At 40.2% G+C, this 25,221-nt stretch overlaps 1 protein-coding gene across 6 annotated transcripts in view; it reads left to right on the top strand.

Moving 5' to 3' along the window:
• FCHO2 (FCH and mu domain containing endocytic adaptor 2) overlaps positions 1–25,221 on the top strand; it is a 230,456-nt gene that overhangs the window by 146,105 nt on the left and 59,130 nt on the right. For all 6 annotated transcript variants that reach the window (XM_037903050.2, XM_037903047.2, XM_037903046.2 and 3 more), the window contains 2 exons: positions 1,069–1,141; positions 6,009–6,033. In XM_037903050.2, coding sequence (XP_037758978.1) covers positions 1,069–1,141; positions 6,009–6,033 — 98 coding nt within the window. The remainder of the gene's footprint in view (positions 1–1,068; positions 1,142–6,008; positions 6,034–25,221) is intronic.

Below are 25,221 nucleotides of genomic sequence, written 5' to 3'. Positions count from 1 at the left end.
GTGTCCATGCACCTAATGTGCTACTAGTAAGGGGAACATTGTCATTTCGTAACATTATTTTCAAACTGGCAGAACAGTTGTTGACTTACTGTTCCAGATATCCAGATTATAAAACTTCCTTCCTAAAAATACAGCTTGCTTTAAATTAAGAGGATATTTGGTAAGACTGGAATAAAAGGCATAGTTTTGCATCCTACCCAGCTGTTTGTGGAGGCATATAGTCAGTCCCATATTTTCAGATCTGTGGAAGAAGTAAATCCAGCATAAATCCAGGAGAGGAGTCTGATATCGTGTCTGACTAAAACTAATTTTGACATATAATATCATTATAAAATAAAACTTGTAGTAATTATATTTGTATCATGTACAATTCAAAGTCAGTTGTACTATGCAGAACATATTTATTGTTATGATACAAAGGAATTTAATCTTTGGAATCATTTTTATTCAGTTCCCTATTTTGTTGTAAGTATGCTGCAAATCTTTTGACTCCACTAATTTAGTTCCAGGTTTACCAGGGAAGTTAGACTGGTTTTCCTCCTTGACTACTTATTGCAGCATTTGAAAGGTTTAGGGTTTTGACAGTTGAATAAACTAGATGGTCTGTGGTATTGCCAATTCCATGCTTCTGATAATTTATTAATACAATATAGAAAACTACAATAAGACTCTGTGGCATGTCGTCTTATTTTATAAAGTTTTTTTTTGTAGAGGAATCTTCATGACATTTACTGCTGTATTGTCAGTTTTACCCATTCTCTCTGAAATGTCCACCATCTTGCATTGGTGTAAATAATATAAGATTATGTATTCATTGAGCAGTATCCATCAAATCAGCTGTAAATCTTACATACCCTCTCCCCCAAATTAATGGGGAGAGAGAATCAAAAACAAATCTGAGCCATTTAAAAAAAATATTGAAAATAAATGTATTAAAGATGGACATAAATGTTATGTTAAACAGAATTGTAAATGTTAAACAGAGAATTGTGTTCATAAGTGTATTATCTATATTGTTAAATATAAATTCACTTGGTGGTCTTCTAATGATAAACATTTGTTCTGTAGGGATCAAACCAAGGAAAAGAAAGGCATTTGGTTTATCAGGAATAATTAAGAAAGAAAAAGATGCAGAATCTGTGTAAGTAGATTTCAAACCCAGAGCATTCAATCCTAAGTGAAAATGGAACAGCGTAATTGTGGAGATAAATATTTAGCTGTAAAGTTGTATGTGCCTAAGTATTTGCAGGATCAGGGCCTTAGTTTCTCTCTTTCTGAAAAGACCCTTATAAGCAACAGAAGAGCAGAATAACCTTTAGCCACTTTTTTCAAGGGAATTGTTTTATCAATATGAGGTATTAAAGGATGTTCTATCAGAAAGTGAATTTAAAAAAAATTCAAGTTTGGGATGTCCCTTTAAGTATGAGATAATTATGACTCATACATTGTCGTCATGTGAAGTTTCTAGAAGCATAAGAAAATAAAATTTTATTTTGGAATGAGAAGGAATTTTCTTTTGAAAAAATTTGAATTTATAAATATTTGCTGTGTGCTCATAAGAAAAAAACTTTTTTAGACAAACATTCTGTACAGTTTAAAAAATTTCTTGTAAAGTAGCCATTTTGATTCCATTTAGCTTTCTTGTGTGAATGGGGTTACCCAAGTTCAGTAGTTATTAACCCTCCTTGAATTTTTTGCCAATAGAATTATATTTTGACCTTAACTATGGTTTATTACACAAATTAATCTCATATTCCATATTACTCAATGGTTAAGTTAGCTTGTTCTCAGACCAGGAATCTCATTCCCTGAGAAACTTCATTCCTTGGATGCAACAGGGGAAATTCAGTTTTATCTAGAAAGAATGAAGATTTTCAGGAACACTTAGGGCTCTTCATATTTTTTTTCAGGGGTTCAATAAAGAGGCCAGAAGCCTCCAAGTCAACTGTGGCCAGGTGGATCAATGATTATATCTGCCTTCTGTACAAGGTCATTTTTCCTCTCAATTTATAATTGAAGGATAGTCATTTCTCAGACAGGAAGGGCTGGGACATTGGCTTCTGAACTGTGTGAAGCCACAACATGTATTTTCACAGAATTATCCACGATTATCAGTTAGATCTGGATACACTGAGTGACTGTCTTCAGGCAAAATACATTTCATTCAGCATCAGAAGGAAACTGGCCTCATTTTGAAGCTGCTTAGTGCGCTACATTCTTTTACGAACAGTTCTGTTTTGCACAATACTGAAGAGATGACATGACCCCACACTGCCGCTGTGCCCCGCCCTCTCCCCCAACAAAATATCTCAGTACAGTCAGTCTAAAATCAGGAACAAATTTTGCAAAAATGTTAACACTTTTGACTAGCATTATTATTCAACCATAACCCTGTTTACTGTAATCTAAGATCTTGACTACATGGTGGATTAGTTCTCACCACAGGGTGTAAATTCTAGTGCACACTAACTGGCCTGTGTGGACCCTGCTGGTGCACACCAAAAGTTCCCTAGTATATGTTAATGTAGTCCTGTTTCAAACAGCACTACATTAACACATAATAGAGAAATTGTAGCGTGCGCTAGTAGGGTCCACATTGGCATGTTAGTGCATGACATGCTAATGCATCATGTAGACAAACCCTAACTTTTCCTCATCCTGCTTCCCTTCCTTCTTGCCTCTTGTACACTGAAAGATCTGGGAGTGTTCCTGGGTTAGCAGGTTTCAGAGGATTTTTTAATTTGAAGGTTTTCTTTAGAAAAACTAAATATAGCCTTGTTTTATTGTTTATTGCTAGTGACTCTTTCAAACTTCTTTGCATCCTTGCTTTCTAGATATTGTGCTAGAGTTGGATTATTTTTGTAGTATGGGGAAGTGGTTAATTAAAGTAAAATGAAGGTGATCAGTCTTCCTATCTGAGCCTTGCAAAAGCCCCAAAGCAGGTTTCTGAATGTGACATCTCTTTCCAGCCTCACCAGAGTCAACTGGTGAAAACTTCGGTCTGCCTCTCCATTTAAGAAGCCTGTCGAAGGACAGTAGGGAGAACTTAGAAGATGACATTTAGCTTATTCAATCCTTTTAAACCCCTTATTTCCTGTTCTCCTATTGGCATTGAAGTCTATGGTTTCCTTGAGGACTAGAATTACATAATTTTTAACTGTTGAGTATAACATGGAATAGATTTTAAGGTCAGAAGGGACCATTATTGTCATCTAGTTTGACCTCCAACATAACAAAGGCCATAGATTTTTTTTACTGGTGATTCCTGCATCAAAGTCATTATTTTTCGTTGAGCAAAAATGCATCTTTTAGCAAGACATCCAGCTTTTATGTAGATTTCAGGTGATGGAAAATCCACTACATATCCTGGAAATAAATTGTATTTCTAAATTGGTGATTAATCCAGTGGTTAATTGCCACATTCTTTTTTCTCACTCTCTCTCTCTCTCTTTTTAAACAGTGTCATATTCCTAGTCTGTATTTGTTTAGCTTCAGCTTCTAACCATTGGATCTTGTTGTGTCTTTATGCCTTTGCTTACTAGATTAAAGAGCTCTGTACTATCAGAAATCTTCTCTTTGAATCACCTCTAACCTCTTTGTTAAAATAAACAGATTGAGCTTCTTTGGCCTTTCACTGTAAGTCAGCTTTTTCCAGATCTCATATAATTCTTGTGGCACTTTTCTGAACCCTTTCCAATTTATCAAGCGCTTTTTATAGCGTGGACACCAGAACTGGAAAATGGTATTCCAGTAATGGTCTCACTAATGCTCTTATGCCATAGTAATAACACCTCCCTAATTCTACTTTCTATTCCCCTATGTATACATCCAAACATTGCATCTTTGGATGATTTGATTGGGGATTGGTCCTGCTTTGAGCAGGGGGTTGGACTAGATGACCTCCTGAGGTCCCTTCCAACCCTGATATTCTATTCTATTCTATTCTATTCTATTCTATTCTATGATCTGCTTTCTTAGCCACCACATTGCTCTTTAGTTGGTTATCCAGCGTGATGCGTAAGTCTTTTTCTGAGTTACTGATTTCCAAATACAGTCTTCCATCCTGCAAATGTGACCTCCATTTTTGGTTCCTAGTTTTGTGACCTCATATTTAGCTTTATTAAAACACATATTCTTGTGAGCCCATCTTACCATGCAATCTCAGATAATTCTATTGAACTGACCTGTCCTTATCATTATTTACCGCTCTACCAATTTTTGTATCATCTGTAAACTTTCCCAGCAATGATTTTGTTTTCTTCTAGCTCATTAATTAAGATATTGAATAGTATTGGGCCAAGAATATAGCCTTGTGTGACCTCACAGAGCTGCCCTCACTGTATGATGATTCCCCATTTACACTTTCTTTTTGAGATCTATCCATCAGTTTTTAATCCGTTTGATATGTGCTGCATTGATTTTGTAGCCTGCTATGGATCTTCATTCTAGTTTGCTTCCAGTAGTTTCTAATCCTCCTTGTTTATGGATCATCTTTTGTTTGTATAGTTCAGATAATTATTTTTTTTAATACCAGATGTTGTAAAACTTAGTTCTCATGTCTTGAGACACATGGGAGAAATCCGGTGAGCCTTCTCTTTGAGCCATCACTTGCAGTTTCTGTTTTCTAAAATAGCCTTGCCTGTTGCCGCCACCTTAGCTAGGCCAGCAAAGAGGTAAAGTGTACGTCAATTAAAAACTTGTTCACGGTTTTCTTGTGTATTCCTGTGTTCTTTTTAGAAAGACACCTCATTCTAAGTCCCTTCTTAAGATGATGTTGGAATTCCATAATAATGGTTCAGTTTCTTTGCAAGTTTTCTTTCGTCATTCATGAAGAGATTATGTATAGGTTGGATGTCTGAATTACCTTTTTGGCCTATCAAAGATACGTCTGTTACCAATTTTATTATTCTTTCGATTTGTCATAAATACAGCTGTCTTTAAGAAATAATTAACAAAATACTCATTTACAGTGACATTTGCTATTTGATTTATGATGGTGCAGGATACAGAAGGCCTGTGTACTAATTTCATATTCAGGTGTTTAGTTAAGAGTAGCTCCAGCTTGCATTTATCAGTTGTCTTGGAGAATTTCATGTCTGGTCACTTGGACTGACTTTCATTTTTGAAAACATTATTGTTTGAATCCAGAAACTATGACAGGATCAGTTTACAGTCCCACATCAAGCATTCACAAATACTAAACACCCACCAACTGTTTTTTGGGAAACTTTTTATTCTTAGAGGTGATTTTTATTTTATTTTTTTACCAAGCCCTTGTGGTGGTAATCTGTCTTGTTACTTGTTGGTAGATACAGCAGTTCTTATAATGCAACCCAAGTCTATCTAACTAACTCCAAGGCCCAGATGGTTCTCGGACATGATCTAAAAGAGTGAAATTATGGAAGAGAGAAACTCGAGACTCCATTAGCCTAGTCACAGTTGTTTCTAGAACAGATTATTGTCCAAATGAGTGAATTTTTTTGTATGGACAGTTTCATTAGTATTGGTGACAGGGTTTTTCTGCATGTGCACATCATCTGCGTAGACCTGACTGTCTCAAATTACATAAATCTACACAAAATTGGTAAACATTTGCCTTAAACCCACAACAATGTGGGAATTCACAGATATAACTTAAAATGGCACTCCTGCCTTAACTCATTCCATTATATTTTTTTCTTTTTTGCATCATGGTGTGAGTTAAGGCTGGAATGTCAGCTTTGATTTTCAGCATTTATGTGAATTTCCTTGCTTTGGTGGACTCAGCTTAAACCTTCAGTTACTTTAATGTTCTTTTCTTGCTGCTGAATAAAGAGAATTCACTTCATTAATATTAATGTCAGTCAAATAAGACCATGTTAATGTTGCTTTTTAGGAGTTATGTGCAAAGGGATGGGTTGTAAGCAAATTAAAAACTACTAAAGGAGATTCCAAAATTGTATAAATAAAATACTTCTCTGTCTGTGCATTTTTGATAGTTACACATTTTTTTCTTTGTTTTTTTACAGGGAATGTCCAGATGCAGATTCAGTTGTAAGTAGACTTATTTCCTATACAAGTGTGTAATCTAACTTTGTCAGGAGCTAAAATTTTAGTCAAAACTGACGTATCTTCTGGTATGACAAAGCAAAGTACTATTCTGTTCTAATGTCTGAATTGGAATGCCTGTACATTAGTTATTTTTACCAAGTTTGCAAACAGAATTTTTTAAATCTCTAATACATTTACATTTCATAGAAACTTGAATTTTTAAACAAGACACTTTAACTATTTGTAATTTATTTTGGAAGTTTAATAGGTACTACTTAATGGAGTAAACACTCGTAATGCTCTTGAAAGATCCTAGCCCTGCATTGTCATCTGCCCTTGCCAACTGCTGTGCCCTTGCAGAGCCCTGTTGAGTTCAGTGGGTTCCATTTGGCTTCAACAGTTTATTCACATGGATGACAGTATAGGTTCAGAGACTACATTTGTAAATGTCTGAAATTTATATTAAATTTGTTCACTTATTGGCATGATAGACACAGCTTTGTTTTTATGCAACTGTTTCATTCCTCTCAGGTCCATTTATAGTGTATTTTATAGTTTCACTTTCAACTTTGAAGATGTAGCAGTTCTAAATGAAACAGTGGATTCAGTACTTTTCTGTTTCATAAAACAGAAGAGTTTAAGGATCCAAATTAATCTGTTTTTGTTCATGGTACTATCTATGCACTTGACTGTTTTAATGATAGTTAACATTTTGGAGATTTGGATTACCAAAAAAAAAATCTAGTTGTGCACTTCTGCTAAATAAGAAAAAGTACATTAAATTCTCTTCATTATTTGGTACAAAGGTACATAATTTATGAACAGTCAGGTTTTTTTTATTATCCACATAATTGAAACACAGCTCTGTTATCTGTTACAAAAGCTTGTTTAAATTGCTGAAAGAATTTGGACAAAGCAAATGTTCTTTTTTGGGTGACTTTACAGTGAAAGAACGGAGAATTAACCCTAGAATTATCAGGTCCTTCATGGAAATAGTGGCTTTTGACAGCTCTAGGGTTAAATCAGTGGAGTGAAACATAACTGGGTTTGACTTACAATGTTTACTTTCTGATTTGCTTGTTTTGATGCTCATGGTTTAAAAAATTAATGAAACAAATTCAACTGTAAATGTGCCTGGGATTCTTTCTGACTGAAAATTTCATATTTTCATAATTTCTAACCAGAAAATTTGTACTTTCATTTGTTTCCCAGTCTGTATCATTCCCAGCCATTCATGAATGCACTTAGAACAAGATTTATAACTTCCATCTATTGTCTCTTTTTAAGTTTCAAGCTATTCATACTGCTCGCTTTGGTGAAATCCTGTAATAAAATGCATTCAAAACATAGTCACTTTCACATAAAGTGATGCAGAATGCTTTAGCTGTTCAGCAGTCCATGTTGTACGCTGGGGAATGTCACACAACCCCATCACCATCGGGTTTCTAATGGGCTTGGACAGATTATACCCACAGGTGCAAGATCCTATTCACCCATGCAATCTGAATTTCATGTTGGCAAAATTAATGGTGCCACTCTTGAACCTCTTGCAATTTGCTCTCTGCTCAATCTTTCTGTGAAGATGATTTTTTAATTGTAATTACCTCAGCGAGGCGAGTGGGTGAGTTGACAGCGCTGGTGTCAAATCCTTTCTGTGCAATTTTCCAGAAGTTTAAAGTTTATCGCCACCCTCATCCTAAATTCCTAACAAAGATGGTCTCCAATTTTTACAATAACCAGGCAGTTTATTTGCTGACTTTCCTTCCAAAGTCTTACGCTCGGAGAGATGAGGAAAAACTTCCATTCATTCGAAGTGAAAAGAGCTTTAGTTTTCTATCTGGACTGCACTAAGTCCTTTATGTCCTCAACACAGCTGTGTGTTGTGATAGCGGACAGAGTGAAAGGCCATCTGGTTTCCACTCAGAGAATTTTATCCTGGGTTTCTTCATGCATTCATTTGTGCTACCTGTTGGCTAGTGTTACTTCACCACTAGAGTGTTGGCTCACTCAGCTAGGATGCATGCAGCATCAGCAGCTTTCCTGGTGCATTCTGGACATTTGCAAAGCGGCAACTTGGTCATCAGTGCACACATTTGCTTCTCATTATGCTATAGCCAGTCAGTTCAGGACGATTCCTCTTTTGGATGTCTTGTTCTCTAGTCTCTGCTCAAGTAGACGCCAACCCACCTCCAAGTTAATCACCTACAGTGGACAAGTGCAATCACTCCAAGAAGAAAGTTACCTATCTTTCCGTAACTGTTCTTCAAGATGTGTTGCACATGTCCATTCCATGACCTGCCCTCCTTCCCCACTCTTATCATTGTCTATCTGATAAAAAGCAAGTGAGAGGGTTGGGTGTGGCTCCACCCCCTTATGCCAACATGCAGTGGCAGGCTACAGCAGAGGGCCCTCAAGCTGCCCTGATGTGTATTGCTGAGGGAAAAAGACAGGAGATTTAAGGGAGTGCTTAAAGGAAAAGAGTCTAAATGGTTGGATTTGATGGGAAGAAAAATTTATTCGACTTTGTTTTTACAAATGCACATTGCCAATCAGCAGGCACTGTTTTCAGAATATGATAAAATTACCAGAATCCTCCAAGAAAGTTTAAGGCTTTTATGGCGGAAGGTCATTGAGTGGGAAAGATGTCATTGCAGTTAGCACTGGATGTGGCAGACGTCTCCTCCAGGATTATGGCCTCAGATGTAACAGAGAAGAGCTTCATAGTTACAGGACTCTGGCATAGCTCCCAAGGTCCAGCTAGGACCTACATTTCAATGGTTACTTTTTGTTTCCAGAAAAGTTGGATGAGACGTTACAGTCTTTTAAGGACTCTCAAGTTACTTTATGTTCATTTCGGGTTTATACCCATGATTAAGAGATGGCATTATGGAGAGCGGCAGTACCAACAGTATTCCCAGTGGTATTACAAGCAGTCAGCTTATGCTGCTAGACAGCAGGACTTCTTCAGAAAGAGCCATAAGTCACAGAGAAAAAGGCCTTTTGGTTCTAATTTGAACCAGCCCACCCATCCTCAATCAGCTTTAGCTAAGCAGTCAATTTGATGCTTGTAACAAGGGCAGCTTACCAGTTGTCAATTTCCACACCAGTTCCTCTCCATTTGGAGACACTGTCCTACTTCTACAGTGCTTGGGAAACAAGAACTACATACAAATGTGTCCTAAACACTCTGGGATTGGGGGTTATGTTATCCATTTCCTGTCTATCCCCCCCATCTGGTCCCTTTTAGGGATCCGTCTCAAAGTCACTGCTCCTACAGCTGATCCAGACTGCGTTTCTGGAGCCATAGAGGAACTTCCCCTTCAGCACTGGGGAAGGGGATTCTACTCTGCTACCTTTTTTGAGGTACCTTCCCCAAGTCCAATATGAGACCTATTCTGGACTCAACAAATATATGAGATTCTGCATGATAACCTTAGCTACAATTCTCCTCGCATTAGATCACCATGACTGTTTGCAGCCTTTGATCTTCAGCATGCCTACTTTCATGGAGCAACTTTCCCAAGCCACAGGAAGTTACTGAGATTCGTAGTAGCAGGCCAACATTACCATTAAACAATACTGCCCTTTTGCCTCTTATCAGCCACACATGTATTTACCAAATGCATGACAGTAATGGCAGCCTGTCTCAGGAGGATGAGAATTCACATCTTACCATACATAGAAGACTGGCTAGTGAGGAACAAGTCCTCTGTCATGTCCAGTTCATGCTGGATCTCTTCGATTGGCTAGGATTGATTTTGAACAAGACAAATTCAGCAGTAATTCCAACACACAAAATAAACTTCATTGGGCCCTACTAGACGCTGAGTTTAAGGATCTTTCTCCCACAAGAACATTTCCAAACAAATTGTCGCCTGTGTCTGTCCCTCCAGTCTCACACTTCAGCTACAGTCCATGTACATCTGAGTTTAGTAGGCCATGTGGCCTACTAAACACTTATATAGTCCAGCATGTGAGATTGTGCCTTTGTCCTCTTCAATAGTGGTTGAAGTTGGTCTGTCATCTGAGATGTTGTTCATTGGACAAGCTTCTCCAAATGCCACTGGTGATTCTGGAGTCCCTACAGTAATGGGCAGAACAGAGCGATGTATGAGAGGGTGTTCCCTTCCTTCTCTGACAAGTACTATATTTACTGATACCGCCACAATAAATTGGGAGGCAAGTAAAGAGAAATGGAAAATTCAGGCTTTGTGGTCAAAACAGGAAGTTTCCCTACATATCGGCATCCTGGAGCTTCAAGTGGTTGACAATGCATGCCAGGCCTTTCAGGCTCAGGTCAAGGGCACAGCGGTTCACATACTTACCAACAATATCACCACAGTGTATTATGCCAACAAGCAGGGAGGAGCACACTCCAACCAGCTCTATAAGGAAGCAATAACGTTTTGTCACTTTTGCATCAAGTAAGATATTGTTCCCACAGCTGCACGCTTACTAGGTGCTCAGAATTGGTTGTCCGATCACCTCAGCAGCAGTTTCTCCCAGAGTCATGAATGGTTCATGAAAAGGAGTGTGCTGAGGTCCCTTTTGAAAGAATGGGGCATTCTGACAGTTGACCTGTTTACAGCAAAAGACAAAAAAGAAATGCAGTCAATTTTGCTCTCAAGTGGATTTCAGTACAGGCTTATTAATTGATGCCTTTCATTTGAATTGAGAATTGGCCCTAATATATATGTTCCCCTTGATACCACTCATTCTCAAACTGAAGCTGGAACATGCCAATCTGATACTCATTGCACCAGCTTGGCTGAGACAGTGTTGGCTCTCTGACCTTCACAGTCTGTCTATTCAATCTCTCAGATCTCCTCCCCTCATTCCTGACCTGCTGACACAACATCATACTCTGATACAGCATCCAGCACTGAGCTGTCTGCACCTAATGGCATGGATGCTGCATGAGGAGGAAGAACAATGTTTGCAAGCAGTGCAGCGGCAAGTCCTATTTAATGGTAAAAAAACCTTCTGTTAGGTCTTCCTGTTTGGCTAAGTGGAAGTGTTCTTTAGCTTAAGGAATTTGGCTGATGCTACTGTGTATTCAAGATATTTTGGATTACCTGTTACATCTCAAGTTCTCAACTCTCTGACTCAGCAAATTGAGGGTCCACTTAGCAATGATCTCAGCATTTCATCCTCCAGTCCAAAAGAAGTTGGTATTTTCCAATTCCATGATGGTTAGATTTCTATAACACATTGTCCACTTCTTTCTTCCTGTAAAAGAATTAACTTCCTCAATACTGTACTGGCTGCCCTCATGGGTCCTCCATTTGAGTCCCTAACCACTTGCTCTCTGTTTCTTCTTTGCCAAAAGACAGCTTTTCTTGTTGCTATAACTTCCACAAGGAGATTTAGTGAGCTGTGGGCCTTAATGGAGGAATCTCCATGTACTCAGTTTTTCAAAAGTAATGATGTCACAATTTTACCTTAACCAAACAATATACCTACCTGGTTTTTTTCCTAAGCCTCACTCAAATGCAGATGAACAGCATATTTATTCCTTGGATGTGAGACAATCATTGGCATTCTGTCTGTAAAGGACTTGCCACCTCAACTTTTTGTTTCTTATGCAGATCAGATGAAGGATCTGGTGATTTCCACACAATTTCTGATAGATTCCTTCCTGCACTATGATAGCATATGGGGTAGCTCAGACCACAACTCCCAGAAACTGGTAGCTCATTTAACAAGGTGCCATGCGACTTTGGTTGCATTTCTCTGGGTTTGTCTACACTGGCACTTCATCAGCAAAACTTTTGTCGTTCAGGGGTGTTAAAAAACCACACCGCTGAATGACACACGTTTTACTGACGAAAAGTGCCAGTGTGAACAGCGCTTTGTCGGCAGGAGAGCCGACAAAACCACTGCCACTCGTGGGGGGTGGAAGTTTTTTGTCAGCAGGAGAGCTCTGCCCTGCTGACAAACGGCAGCTACACTTTTAACGACACAGCTATAGAAGCACAGCTGTGTTGCTAAAAGTCTCGTAATGTAGCCATAGCTACATAGCTTAGTGATGTTTCTATATTGGACATTTGCAGGGATGCTGCCTGGTCTTCCATACAGACTTTTACCAAACATTATGCTATTATGCATTATTCTAGATCAGATGCAAACTTTGGAAGGGCAATTCTGCAGTTGTTATTTAAGCAGATTCTGAGACCCCATCTCCATCCATTACTGCTTGTGACTCACCTGAGTGGAATACACATCTGCAACAACTCAAAGAAAAAAGTTACCCTACGTGTACCTTTTGAGACATGGATGCAGACATGTATTCCACAACCCTCCATCCCCTCTGCATCGGATTCTCAAGTCTTGGATTCCGGTGCAAAGGAACTTGAGGGAGGTTAGGGCAGCTCTGCCATCAGTCATATAGCCCTGGGTGGGGGTACAAGAGGGCGCAAGCACTGCCAAAATCGGTACTGCTGAGCAAAGTTCTCTGGCTTTGCTGTGCTGGACACATGCACATCTGAGTTGAATACACGTCTGCACTCACATCTCAAAGAACAACAGTTACTAATACAGGTAGGTAACCTGGGGGACTGGGGTTAGTGGGAGGAGGAAATCTGTGTACAATCTTAACTACAGTCATGGAGAAGAAAAATGTAGACATTTTACAAAAATACAGCCTCCAACAAGATTTGAACTCAGTACCTGTGATGTGTAAGGGAAGTAGTTTATCCACTAGTCTTTGTGTATAAACTGTGGGAAATCAGAGGTAGCACTTACACCACTTTGTTTAGGACTTTCATATTTGGCCATACTGTAATAAGTATTTATGAATAGAAAAAGAAAAATAAGCAATATATAATAAGGCAACCGTGGAAAATGCATTTCCTACCATAATTCCAGCAGTTCTTAGGCTGATCCATGGAGATCTGTCTGGTCAGACTGTGCTCTTGATCATCTTTGTTTGCAGCTACAAATCATGTGAAAAGAAAGATAATACATTTAATTTTTACCTTAAGCTACTTTTCCATATAACCAGTTCCTGTTGTTGCCAGAAGAGTGTTATGTGATCAATAATGGGGGACAGAGGGGTCGGTGTGGTCTGTAGAAATCTGAGGAGGGTGGATTTGTTCCAAGAAAGACAGTCTCTATCTAGTTAGGTGTGGTTCACTGTATAGAAAAAGCCTTAAAACTACTGCTATAGTATGTATCAGAAACTACATGCACGTTAAAATTTCATTAAATTTATCCTTGGTTTACTATTTTGCTTAGTTTGCATTAGGCTCTGCCTGCACCTAAGGAATGGCTAGCAGAGGAAGCCTCACTTCTACTACACAGCCACCCAGGGTAGCCCACGGGATGAGAAAGGGAGGAAGAACTGAGAACCAACAACCAGTTGTGGTTAGCTGATTCTTTGCCCCTCTACAGCTTGGAGACTATTCTAACCTCTGCTAGCTGGTGAGGGTTCCCTCTGGATCATATGTCAGCTGAAGTGGCCAGAGGGCAGCCCTCTCCAGACACTCCCCCTCTTAAGCCTGACATACCCACTGCTGGCTCATACTCCAGGAGAATCCCCAGCATGGGACTTGTGTGTGCTTCCCATTCCCATGTGTGCCAGGAGGAATAGGGTCAACAATCTGCTGCAAAGTATTAGTTATGGATAGAGCTGTATAAATAACTGATTTTTCTGGTTCACCATTGGGGCGGGGGCTGGGGGAGAATGGAGTTGGTTGGGTCAAACCAAATTCAAAATGTCTGAATTTCAGTGAATCAAAAAAATTTCATTTAGAATATTTTTAATAAAAGCCAAGGAAATGAAGAGCTAGATTCACAGAACCACCAGAGGAAGTGATGATGTCCCCTGCCCAATTCCCGGTATAGCCCAATGATTAGGGCACTCACCTGGGATATGGGAGACCCAGGTTTGAATCCTTACTTTGGAGCAGTGCCTGGAACTTGGGTATCCCTCATCTCAGATAATTTCATTTTGATGCTGTCTTAATGGTTTGTTTTAACATTTGATTTTTTTTCTCATTTAGGCTCAAACAATTCACCAAAATCTACACAAATTTGCTAAATGTTTGTCTACCAGAGTCCCAAATTTTTCAGTGTAAAAAAAAAAAAAAGATTTTGCCTGAAAAATTGTATCTAACTCTAATTGTCGGTCCTTTATGTCCAGCCCTCAGGTTCAGAAGGTTGGATACCACTGGTATAGAGAGTAGGTTGCGGTGTTTTCTTGACTCTGTGTCAAGTTTTTGTGGCTTTGGAATTTATAGTAAAAGTAGAGGGACCTTTATAGAAAAACACGAGAGAGATTGTTGAAAAGCAGATTTTATGTCTGCAGTTGTTGTTTATTTAACTTTTCTGTCTTTGTTTTCGGGGTTTTTTGTTTGTTTTTTTAATTCATTAATGTCTAGCTGGTGTTTGGAACTCGATAATGCAAAAATGGAAGCTGTAGCTCCTAGAAAATTTTAAGTAAATTACTTATTGTCTAATTCAGGTGTGCATTGAGTTAAACCAAGGACGCTGGGAAACATTGATACAAAAAATGTGTGGAGTAGTATAATACTGTGTTGCTGTGATGTAGTTTAGATACTTTGCCGTCATAATCTGCTATATTAGTCCAGAGAGCCTCCCAGGGTATGGAGCCTGAATCATAGCTCACAGAAGTCAATGAATCTTTCCATTGGCTTTAGATCAGGCCCATAATGCCTTTTTTCACTTGTCCTAAATAAAGTAAAAATAGAGGCCTTCACACCAAAACTTAAGGCCTTGTCAACACTACCGAGGTAAGTCGACCTAAGTTATGCTACTCCAGCTACGTGAATAGCATTGAAGGCAGAGACAAGATGCTTTTCAGGTCACTCATAGTTTTAGCTGCTGAGCATCTACTTTTTCTATGTTTTAAGCAGTGGTGTAGTGATTAAAAAAAGAAGTGGGTAAACTAACCTAACCTAAACTCCATATATCCCAAATGAGAAGTGGGTAAACTCTGTTTACCTGCATTTACCCTTGACTTTACTACTGATTTTTAACTCAGTACATCACGGTGTATAGATGCTAAAGTAACATTGTTGATAAATCATAGTTGCAAGAGGTTTTGCAAAATCAGATCTGAGATACAAAGTAATACATAGATTTTTAGATGAAATTCTAAAAGAATTTACCCACTAATTTTGTCTTGCTTGCAAGCATTCAGTACATTAGAAACAATTTAATAATCACTTCTCCAAGATGAGTTTTCACAATTGTATGCTAATAAAGAAGGCAAAATTACCGGTTATTGACATTTTTTTCCCCATTATCCCTGGCTACTGCGTGGATTTTTGGGTTATTTTTATATTGGATCTGGCCAAAATTCAAATAAAAGTAAATGCTTATTGTGTTTATAAAGATGTGTGTTTCATTTTAATCTATTTTAACCATGAAAGATCCTGAAATATTGGAAAATAGCTTACCGTTGTAATTAGTTTCAGGAGTCAGTTTGGTTGTATTATTATATGGGCATGTACACAGCCTTTGGCTATTTGTTTTTGTTCTGTTTACTTTGTTGTCAAGCTTCATTAGTACTTTTTTTGGCACATAAACTAGGTCAGCTTGAGGTCAAGCATAGTTAAGAACCTTGTGATTTGAACAAGCTGATATAAGGTACTGGACCGTGTGAAGCTCCCCTTCTCCGGTTTTTAAAATCACATAGTTCTGAAAGTTTTCAAAAAAGAGAAATTGGATCTAAATATTCTGAATGTTAAAGTTAGAGCTTCAAGATAGAATACCAAATTTGAGAAAAGATTGATTTAAGGTATTATCTATAAACCGTCAATGTGTTATATGGTATTAAAAACGGAATTGTTTAGTGGAAAAACTCTCTTCAGCAGGAAATTAGAGCAAGGTGTAAATGCACTCATTTTTAATTGAGAATTGTTGTGCCTTGAGATGTGTACAGAGGAAAATCTTTTTTTTCTTAGTATGACATACATGCAGGCAGTGATATATACATGAGGAGTATAGTAAGAAAAAGCTGAAAATACAATTTTGGATTTCATTTTTGAAAATTAAGACTAGTATGTAAAATGATCATGACACAGACCTGACATATTGCTGGTCCTGGACCCACTAATATTTCAGAAGTGAACATGCTGAAGCATGAATCTGTCTGCTTCTTTAAATGTGTTACAGGAGGGAGCATATTACACCAGTACTCTAAAGAATTCACAGGTTTCTTAATCTTTTCAGGGTGCAGTTGAAGTTGTTGCTACTGATATAGAAATTTTTTGGTTTCGGTTCTAATGAACTTCTGTTCAAGCAAAAAAGTTTCATTCTGTTCCTTGTAGAGAAGGAGGATAAAAATATTTTCCTGACCACCAAAAGAGTAGAGAAAACCCCATAGGCCAGGGTTGGGCAAACTTTTTGGCCTGAGGGCCACATCTGGGTATGGAAATTTTATGGTGGGCGAAATTGGTGATTGGGGTGCAGGAAGGGGCAAGGGCTCCAGCTGAGGGTGCAGGCTCTGGGGTGGGGCTGGGATTGGAGGGGTTGGAAGTGCAGGAGGTTGCTCCAGGCTGGGACCGAGGGGTTCGGAGGGCCTGAGGGGGATCAGGGCTGGGGTAGGGGGTTGGGGTGCAGAAGATGGTCAGGGGTGCAGGCTCTAGGCAGCGCTTACCTCAAGCAGCTCCCGGAAGCAACAGCATGTCCCCCTCTGGCTCCCACGCGGAGGTGCGACCAGGCAGCTCTGTGCCGCTGCCCTGTCCTCAGGAGCCTCCCCTGCAGCTCCAATTGGCCGCAGTTCCCAGCCAATGGGAGCTGCATGCAGAGCCTCCTGGATGCCCCTACACGTAGGAGTCAGAGGGGTGACATGCCACTGCTTCCGGGAGCCACAGCAAGCCCCCAACCCCGCTCCCCGGCTGGAGTGCCGGAGTGGGGCAAGCCCCCGACCCTGCTCCCCAGCAGGAGCTTGAGGGCTGTATTAAAACGTCTGACGGGCTGGATGCAGCCCTGGGCCATCGTTTACCCACTCCTGCCATAGGCCATACATGGTAGTAAGCAATCTGATCCAAAGTGTTTGGGAGCCTGTAAGGCTCCCAAGGGCACTAACTTCTGAACAGATTTGGCAGTTATTCTTCAAGGGTCCCTCTGCATTCCCACTAATGGGATTCAATGCCTTTGCATTGAACTGAAGAACTTATAGAAAAACAGTGCCCACTGTGGGGGTGCAGTAGTGTTGTCACCCTGGTCTACAGTATGAGTTTAGGTCGAATTTAGCAGCGTTAGATCGATTTAACCCTGCACCCGTCCACACGATGAAGCCATTTTTGTCGACTTAAAGGGCTCTTAAAATCGATTTCTGTACTCCTCCCCGACAAGGGGATTAGCACTAAAATTGACACGGCCAGGTCGAATTTGGGGGTAGCGTGGATGCAATTCGACGGTATTGGCCTCCGGGAGCTATCCCAGAGTGCTCCATTGTGACTGCTTGGACAGCACTCTCAACTCAGATGCATTGGCCAGGTAGACAGGAAAAGCCCTGTGAACTTTTGAATTTCATTTCTTGTTTGGCCAGCGTGGCAAGCTGATCAGCACAGGTGATCATGCAGAGTTTATCAGCACAGGTGACCACGGAATCTCAGAATCACAAAAGAGATACAGCATGGACTGAACGGGAGGTATTGGATCTGACTGCCATTAACTTTAATCTGCCATTAATCATTAAACCCGCTTGCTTTTAAACCAAGTATTATATTTACAAAGGTACACTCACCAGCGGTCCCTTCTCCTCCTCCAAGGTCCGGGAGCCCAGGTTGGGAGGGTATTGTCTCCAGGGTGATAAACAGTTCCTGGCTGATGGGGAGAACGGTTTCTCCACTTGCCTGCTGTACGCTATCTTCAACCTCCTCCTCCTTCTCCTCCTCATCTTCATTGTCCCCAAAATCCTCATCCCTGTTGCATGAGACTCCCTTGCAGGAGTCCATGTACAGGGGTGGGGTAGTTGTAGGGGCACCCCCTAGAATTGCATGCAGCTCATCATAGAAGTGGCATGTCTCAGGGTCTGACCCGGAGCGGCCGTTTGCCTCTTTGTTTTTTTGGAGGCTTGCCTGAGCTCCTTAAGTTTCACGCGGCACTGCTGTGGGTCCCTGTTGTAGCCTCTGTCCTTCATGCCCTTGGAGATTTTTTTTCAAATATTTTGGCATTTCGTCTTTTGGAACGGACTTCTGATAGCATGGATTCATCTCTCCATACGGCAGTCAGATCCAGTACCTCCCGTTCGGTCCATGCTATATCTCTTTTGTGATTCTGAGATTCCGTGGTCACCTGTGCTGATGAACTCTGCATGATCACCTGTGCTGATCAGCTTGCCACGCTGGCCAAACAGGAAATGAAATACAAAAGTTCACAGGGCTTTTCCTGTCTTCCTGGCCAAAGTATCTGAGTCGAGTGCTGTCCAGAGCAGTCACAATGGAGCACTCTGGGATAGCTCCCGGAGGCCAATACCGTCAAATTGCGTCCATGCTACCCCCAAATTCGATCTGGCCGTGTCGATTTTAGAGCTAATCCCCTCGTCAGGGAGGAGTACAGAAATCAATTTTAAGAGCCCTTTAAGTCGACAAAAATGGCTTCATCGTGTGGACAGGTGCAGGATTAAATCAATCTAACGCTGCTAAATTCGACCTAAACTCGTAGTGTAGACCCGGGCTAAGATGATGTCATCACCCACATCTGTGTAAAGAAGTTTGACCCACCTCAGTTTCTTTGTCACTGCTGCAGAGAGCTAATGAAACTACTTGTACTGTCCTTAAGACTAGTTAGATATTCCATAATCTGCGATATCCAGGAGAAATGCAGGATCCCTTCAGAACTGTCTGTGAAAGTTCTGCTGGTCTGATTTGGAGAGCCCAGTCAGCTTTCTTTGCCAAAGACGACATCCATATGGAAAGATATGCAGAGCTCTTTTCAGTTACTTATGTAGCCCTACATTCCGGTGTCCATGAAGACTCTTTAACATCATTCCTTTCATAAAGTGTCTCAAAAAGATTAAGAATGAACTAGAGCCGAGAATTTTTCAAATTTTTCATAGTGAGATCTCTTAATAGAGAGAGAATCACATGGACTGCCTCCCTCCCATTTGCAATGACATAACCCTCCCTGTGGCAGCTGTAGCCGTAAAAGTATTTAATGTATTTTAAACTGTCTTTTAACGCAGTTTAGCAGGTGAAAATGAGATGCCAGTAATGTGACCAGTCACCTGTCTGTGGAGCACAATTTGAGAAGCTCTGAACAAAAGTATTGTAAGACAATACGTAGGAAATTAAGTAGAAATTTAAATATGCTGTCAGTACAAGAAGGTTCTACCTCCTGAGCTTGTTTTCAGATTATGGCTTCTAATATTGTCACCTCGTACTCTCTCTCCATTCTATTAGTGACTCGGAAGAGAGGTAAGCAAGAATGTCTTCAAGCCCAGGCAGTTGCCATCCTCAAATTGGGTATACAGCCCTCATGCAGATTTTCTAAGAGTTCTTAAGACTATCTGTTTTGTCCATGAATAAAATGTATTAGTGTACTGGTAACACTGTCAGCAGATATTTGTGGATATTGTCAAGGAAGGCTTCTTTCAGAGATGATAAAATTCTAATGCTTTTATCAGATTATAGTCTCATAAGTAAGGCTGCAAGTTTGTCATGGAGGTCACAGAAATCATGTATTCCGTGATTTTCTGGGACCTCTGTGACTTCTGTAGCTGCCATGTGGCTGGCCCAGGGGCTGCCTGAGCTCAGGTAGCCCCTGGGACAGCTGCACCAGCCTCTGCTAGTGCAGGAGGGGGTGAGCGCTTTGGGCGGCGCTTACCTCGGAGGGGGCGCCCCAGAAGTGGCAACATTCCTCAGCTCCTAGGTGGTGGCACCTCCGCCTGCAGGCAGCGCCCTCGCAGCTCCCACTGGCCACGGTGCCAGCGCTTGGGGTGGAGGCAGTGCACAGAGCTGCCTGGCCACACCTCTGTCTGAGAGCTGAGGGAGGGGGATGTTGTCGCTTCTGAGGAGGCTTGGAGCCAGTTAGGAAGCCTGCCAGCCCCGCCAACCACTCTCCAGCACCAGCAGGGGTCCCGGGCCATGCGCCGCTGCCTCCCCCCCAGCACCTGTCATGATCATGGGCTGTGAATTTTTGTTTACTGTCCATGACCTGTCCATGACTTTCACTAAAAATACCCGTGACTAAAACGTAGCCTTACTCATAAGTGATAGGAACACCTTTCCTTTCAACTCTGTCTCCACCTGACCGGCTTTTATAGCCATATGAAAGGGTCAGCTGGCTTGCAGTTAGTCAGTCGGAGGGGCAGCTGCCTCAGTAGCACCCAAGGCAGGTCTCATTCTGGCTTTTTCCTCTTCTTTCCCAGTTGCTTTCTGGGAACTGAGCAGCCAAGGGTTTCCCTCTGAAGGCCCTGTGGCTGTTTCCCAGTTCCTGACCCTTATTGAAGAGTAGTTATAGCCATCTCGGTCCCAGGATATTAGAAAGACAAGGTGAGTGAGGTAGTATCTTTTATTGGACCAACTTCTGTTGGTGAAAGAGACAAGCTTTTGAGCCACACAGAGCTCTTCTTCAGGTCTGAGAGAGAAATCTTTCCTGAACCCTCACATTTGGCTTTCAAACAACCTCCCAACCTCTGCAAATTCATCATCAGACACAAGGCCCCCACAGACCAGGACATATCAACTCAAAGCTGCACCAGACCCTGCTAGAACAATAGATACAAACCTGCAGACATAGCTCCACTCCTACAATGATCAACACACCTTTCAAGATCCATGCATCCTATACATGCATAACACAATACGTGGTATACCTCATACCATGCCCTAAATGCCCCAATAACAATTATGTGGGTGAAACCAGACAATCACTGTGCTCTCACATGAACTCACACAGGAAAATGATAAAAGACAAAAACACCCTATCACCTGTGGGTGAACACTTCACAAAGTTTCAGAGTAGGAGCCGTGTTAGTCTGTATTCGCAAAAAGAAAAGGAGTACTTGTGGCACCTTAGAGACTAACAAATTTATTTGAGCATAAGCTTTTGTGAGCCACAGCTCACTTCATCGGATGCATTCAGTGGAAAATACAGTGGGGAGATTTATATACATAGCGAACATGAAACAATGGGTGTTACCATACACACTGTAACGAGAGTGATCACTTAAGGTGAGCTATTACCAGCAGGAGAGTGGGGGAGGGGAAACCTTTTGTAGTGATAATCAAGGTGGGCCATTTCCAACAGTTGCCAAGAGAACGTCTGAGGAACGGTGGGGGGCGGGGGAATAAACAAGGGGAAATACCTACAAGATCTCTATCAAGCATTCTTACAACTACAATACCCACCTGCTGATTTGACAGAGCCAAAAGAGTACCCAGAAGTCACCTACTACAGGACAGGCCCAACAAAGAAAATAACCGAACGCCACTAGCCATCACCTTCAGCCCCCAACTAAAACCTCTCCAACGCATCATCAGAGATCTACAACCTATCCTGAAGGATGACCCATCACTCTCACAGATCTTGGGAGACAGGCCAGTCCTTGCCTACAGACAGACCCCAACCTGAAGCAAATACTCACCAGCAACCACACAACAGAACCACTAACCCAGGAACCTATCCTTGCAGCAAAGCCCGTTGCCAACTGTGTCCACATATCTATTCAGGGGACACCATCACATCAGCCACACTATCAGAGGCTCGTTCACCTGCACATCTACCAATGTGATATATGCCATCATGCGCCAGCAATGCCCCTCTGCCATGTACATTGGTCAAACTGGACAGTCTCTACGTAAAAGAATAAATGGACACAAATCAGACGTCAAGAATTATAACATTCAAAAACCAGACAGAGAACACTTCAAACTCTTTGGTCACTCGATTACAGACCTAAAAGTTGCAATTCTTCAACAAAAAAAACTTCAAAACCAGACTGCTGAATTGGAATTAATTTGCAAACTAGATACAATTAACTTAGGCCTGAATAGAGACTGGGAGTGGATGGGTCATTACACAAAGTAAAACTATTTCCCCTTGTTTATTCCCCCACCACCACCCGCCACTGTTCCTCAGACGTTCTTGTCAACTGCTGGAAATGGCCCACCTTGATTATCACTACAAAAGGTTGTTTCCCCCCGCTCTCCTGCTGGTAATAGCTCACCTTAAGTGATCAGTCTCGTTACAGTGTGTATGGTAACACCCATTGTTTCATGTTCTCTATGTATATAAATCTCCCCACTCTATTTTCCACTGAATTCATCCGATGAAGTGAGCTGTAGCCCACGAAAGCTTATGCTCTAATAAATTTGTTAGTCTCTAAGGTGCCACAAGTACTCCTTTTCTTTTTGCGAATACAGACTAACACGGCTGCTACTCTGAAACCCATTAGTTTTAAAAACTTTTATAAAGTTTGTGACAAACACTTTATATGATACATTATCATATATGGAAAATGTTTTTGAATTTCATTATATTGTGTGATGGGCAGCAATGCAAAACATTCATATGACAATTTTCCCCGTGTTTTAAGTCTTTTGAAATAAAAGTTTGACATGTACAGATTTTTGATCTGCTGCTTCTCTTTTGTGGATGTAAAAAAATTTCTCTTGGTTTTATTGGCAGTATCAAAAACTATGTTTAATATTTACACAAGAATTCTTATTGTAGTAACTGATTCAATGTACCAGACTTAAGGAAATGGTAACTGGTAGCAAATTTAGGCAATTAAATGACCATTACTATATCCTTTTAGTTCTGAAACTTTCCTCAATCTATTTTGTCCCTCTCAACTTTTTTTTTTTTTTTTTTTGGAGGGCGGGGGCAGTAGAGAAAAAGTGTTGACTACTTATGCCCAGGCTTCTTTCAATCCATGCCTTGATGCTATGAGATGAGGCTCTGTCAATCAAAATAAAATTGTAAAAGGTGAGGCTAAATTAAAAGTAACATTTTAATATACTGGCTACCATTAAAATTTAAACATTTACCACCAGATGCTGCATATTTACTAAATTATTTCCTGTTTTAAGTATAGGAAAAAACTGTAGTATCTCTGAATGTGTGGTAACTATTGGCAAATAAATATTATTAAGATGACCACTGAAGCTATGTTGGTCCTTTGAGGAAAAAGTAAACAAGGTAAACTTATACTCATCTTTTGGGACAAAAATATTATTTATTGAAAAGTAAAATTAGAAAAGCTAAATAACTTCTTAAAATCAGCGTCTGATTTCTTGGAAACCCAGGATCCATGTATTGAAATTAAACATTAGAGAGGTGCTGTTAAATATTTTTCTCTACTTTTGTATTTTATTCCACATTATTAGCCTCTTGGAAACTTTAAATTAACAGGGCTTTTTCCATTTGATTTGTCTATGTTCACTTGGCAAATCTTGCATCTACTGTTCCATTTCCAGGGTAAATAATGCAATACAAGAAGTTCCTTCTTAAGTTAACTGCTGAAAACAAAACTATCTCTAGGGTTAGAAAGATTCATATTTTCAAGTGCAGGCATGAGGATGCTTGGCGCACACATGCACAATCTGTCAACAGTTTCGATACTCCTTATTTAGATTTGGGAATTGGACAATTTTGACTGTGTATGTATTCGTAGGTAGGTCTAAAGTTCCTTATTATAGTCAAGATATTCACATCTGAAATGAAATTATGTATCTTGCAGGAATATTTCATAGTGATGCTTTTATTCTGCTTTGTTAGAGAACCAGGTGACAGACAACTTAAAATAAATGTGGGTAGTACGTGGAATGATCTCTAACTAGAAATGCTGCAGCACTCTCAAATGAAATATACATGGTTCTGCACAGAAAGTTGAACAAATTAAAGAGAATTCACTTAAAGACCCCCAGAAAGATGACTAAGACATGTCTACAATAGACACATTTGTACATTCTAAGAACTATATGGTCCCCAAAGCCCACTTGTAAAGTACAGTGTATCCATACACAAGTGCTTCACTTTGTGCATCCCAGATACTGTTTGAAGTAGAGTTAATTTCTACACATCTAAATAAGTGTAGTCTAAACTCTTTCAGCCCGTACTGGTTCAGATATAGTGTTAGTATGAAAATGGTTCAGATAGTCATCCTACTGCTGACCCATAAGGTAGCTGCAGCCTTTTGAAATTTCTCAGAATCCAGTGCTTCTAGGAAGTTTGCTCTGAACTGTGGGAAAAGTATAAAGAGGGTGCTGCAACTGAAATTGTTTCCAACAGCTCTAATGTGGACAATGGGGCAAATCTGCAGTGGTGCAGAGAACAAGCAAGCATTGCTGCTATGGTTATAATGATCATCTCACTAGTTCAGTCAGGATTGGTTCAGTTTTCTGATATAAACATGGCAGAGGTAGCTACTGGAGAATAAGAGAGCCCAAAAGAAAACCCAGAAAATCCTATAAATGACTGGGGGTAGGATATAGTGGTCATACCATGAAAACATTGATTAACAAGATGTAAATAACTAGTAAGAGCCACCAAACAATCAATTTAAATTGAAGAAATTCTATGAATAACATTGAAAACTACTGAAATACATAATACAGCATAAACACTATACCAATATTAAACCATACAAAGAAATACTGTCTTGCTGTCCAGACCCTCCCTTTGACAATTTCCCCAGATTGAATTTTTTTCAAAAATTACTTTTACAGCAGTGAGTTTTCAGCAGCTCTGCATTATCCTTTCTCATGCTTTTTGCCAAGAAAGTAGCAAGTATTCTTAGAGGCCCTATGTCAGATTTCCTGGCCTGACTTCTTGCTGCTTTGCACCCTTAACTGACAGACTTCACTAACAGCCTTTAAATGGGTTATGAAAGAATTCTGGAGTCTGTTTTTCTTGTTTCTGGATTTTTCTTAAAAATAAATTTTATTGGAAGATTCTAGTCCACTAATTCTCCATCCTTCTCTCCTCCCTCCCCCCAACTTTTTCCCACCCCCTGCCCTTTTAAATAGAAAGGGGAGGGGGCAGGAAAATAGAAAAATTGATTGAGAAAATAACTTTTTTCCTATGGTTGTCTGTAACAGACCATTACATTCACTTCCTTTTGTGCCATCACAAAATTTCCTGTATGTGTCTTGGATCAATAGTTTAAAAGATTCAGGATGAGGAAAAAATGTCTAAGTCCTGCCTCAAAATTTTTGGAGCAAGCTTTTAATGCCTGTTTAGTCAAAGTCATATATAAACTACTTTCTTGTT

Source organism: Chelonia mydas, chromosome 5 (genome assembly GCF_015237465.2).
Source record: "Chelonia mydas isolate rCheMyd1 chromosome 5, rCheMyd1.pri.v2, whole genome shotgun sequence".
NCBI lineage: Eukaryota > Metazoa > Chordata > Testudines > Cheloniidae > Chelonia > Chelonia mydas.
The sequence above is the reverse complement of the archived record's forward strand: the minus strand, read 5'-3'. Positions and strand labels throughout refer to the sequence as shown.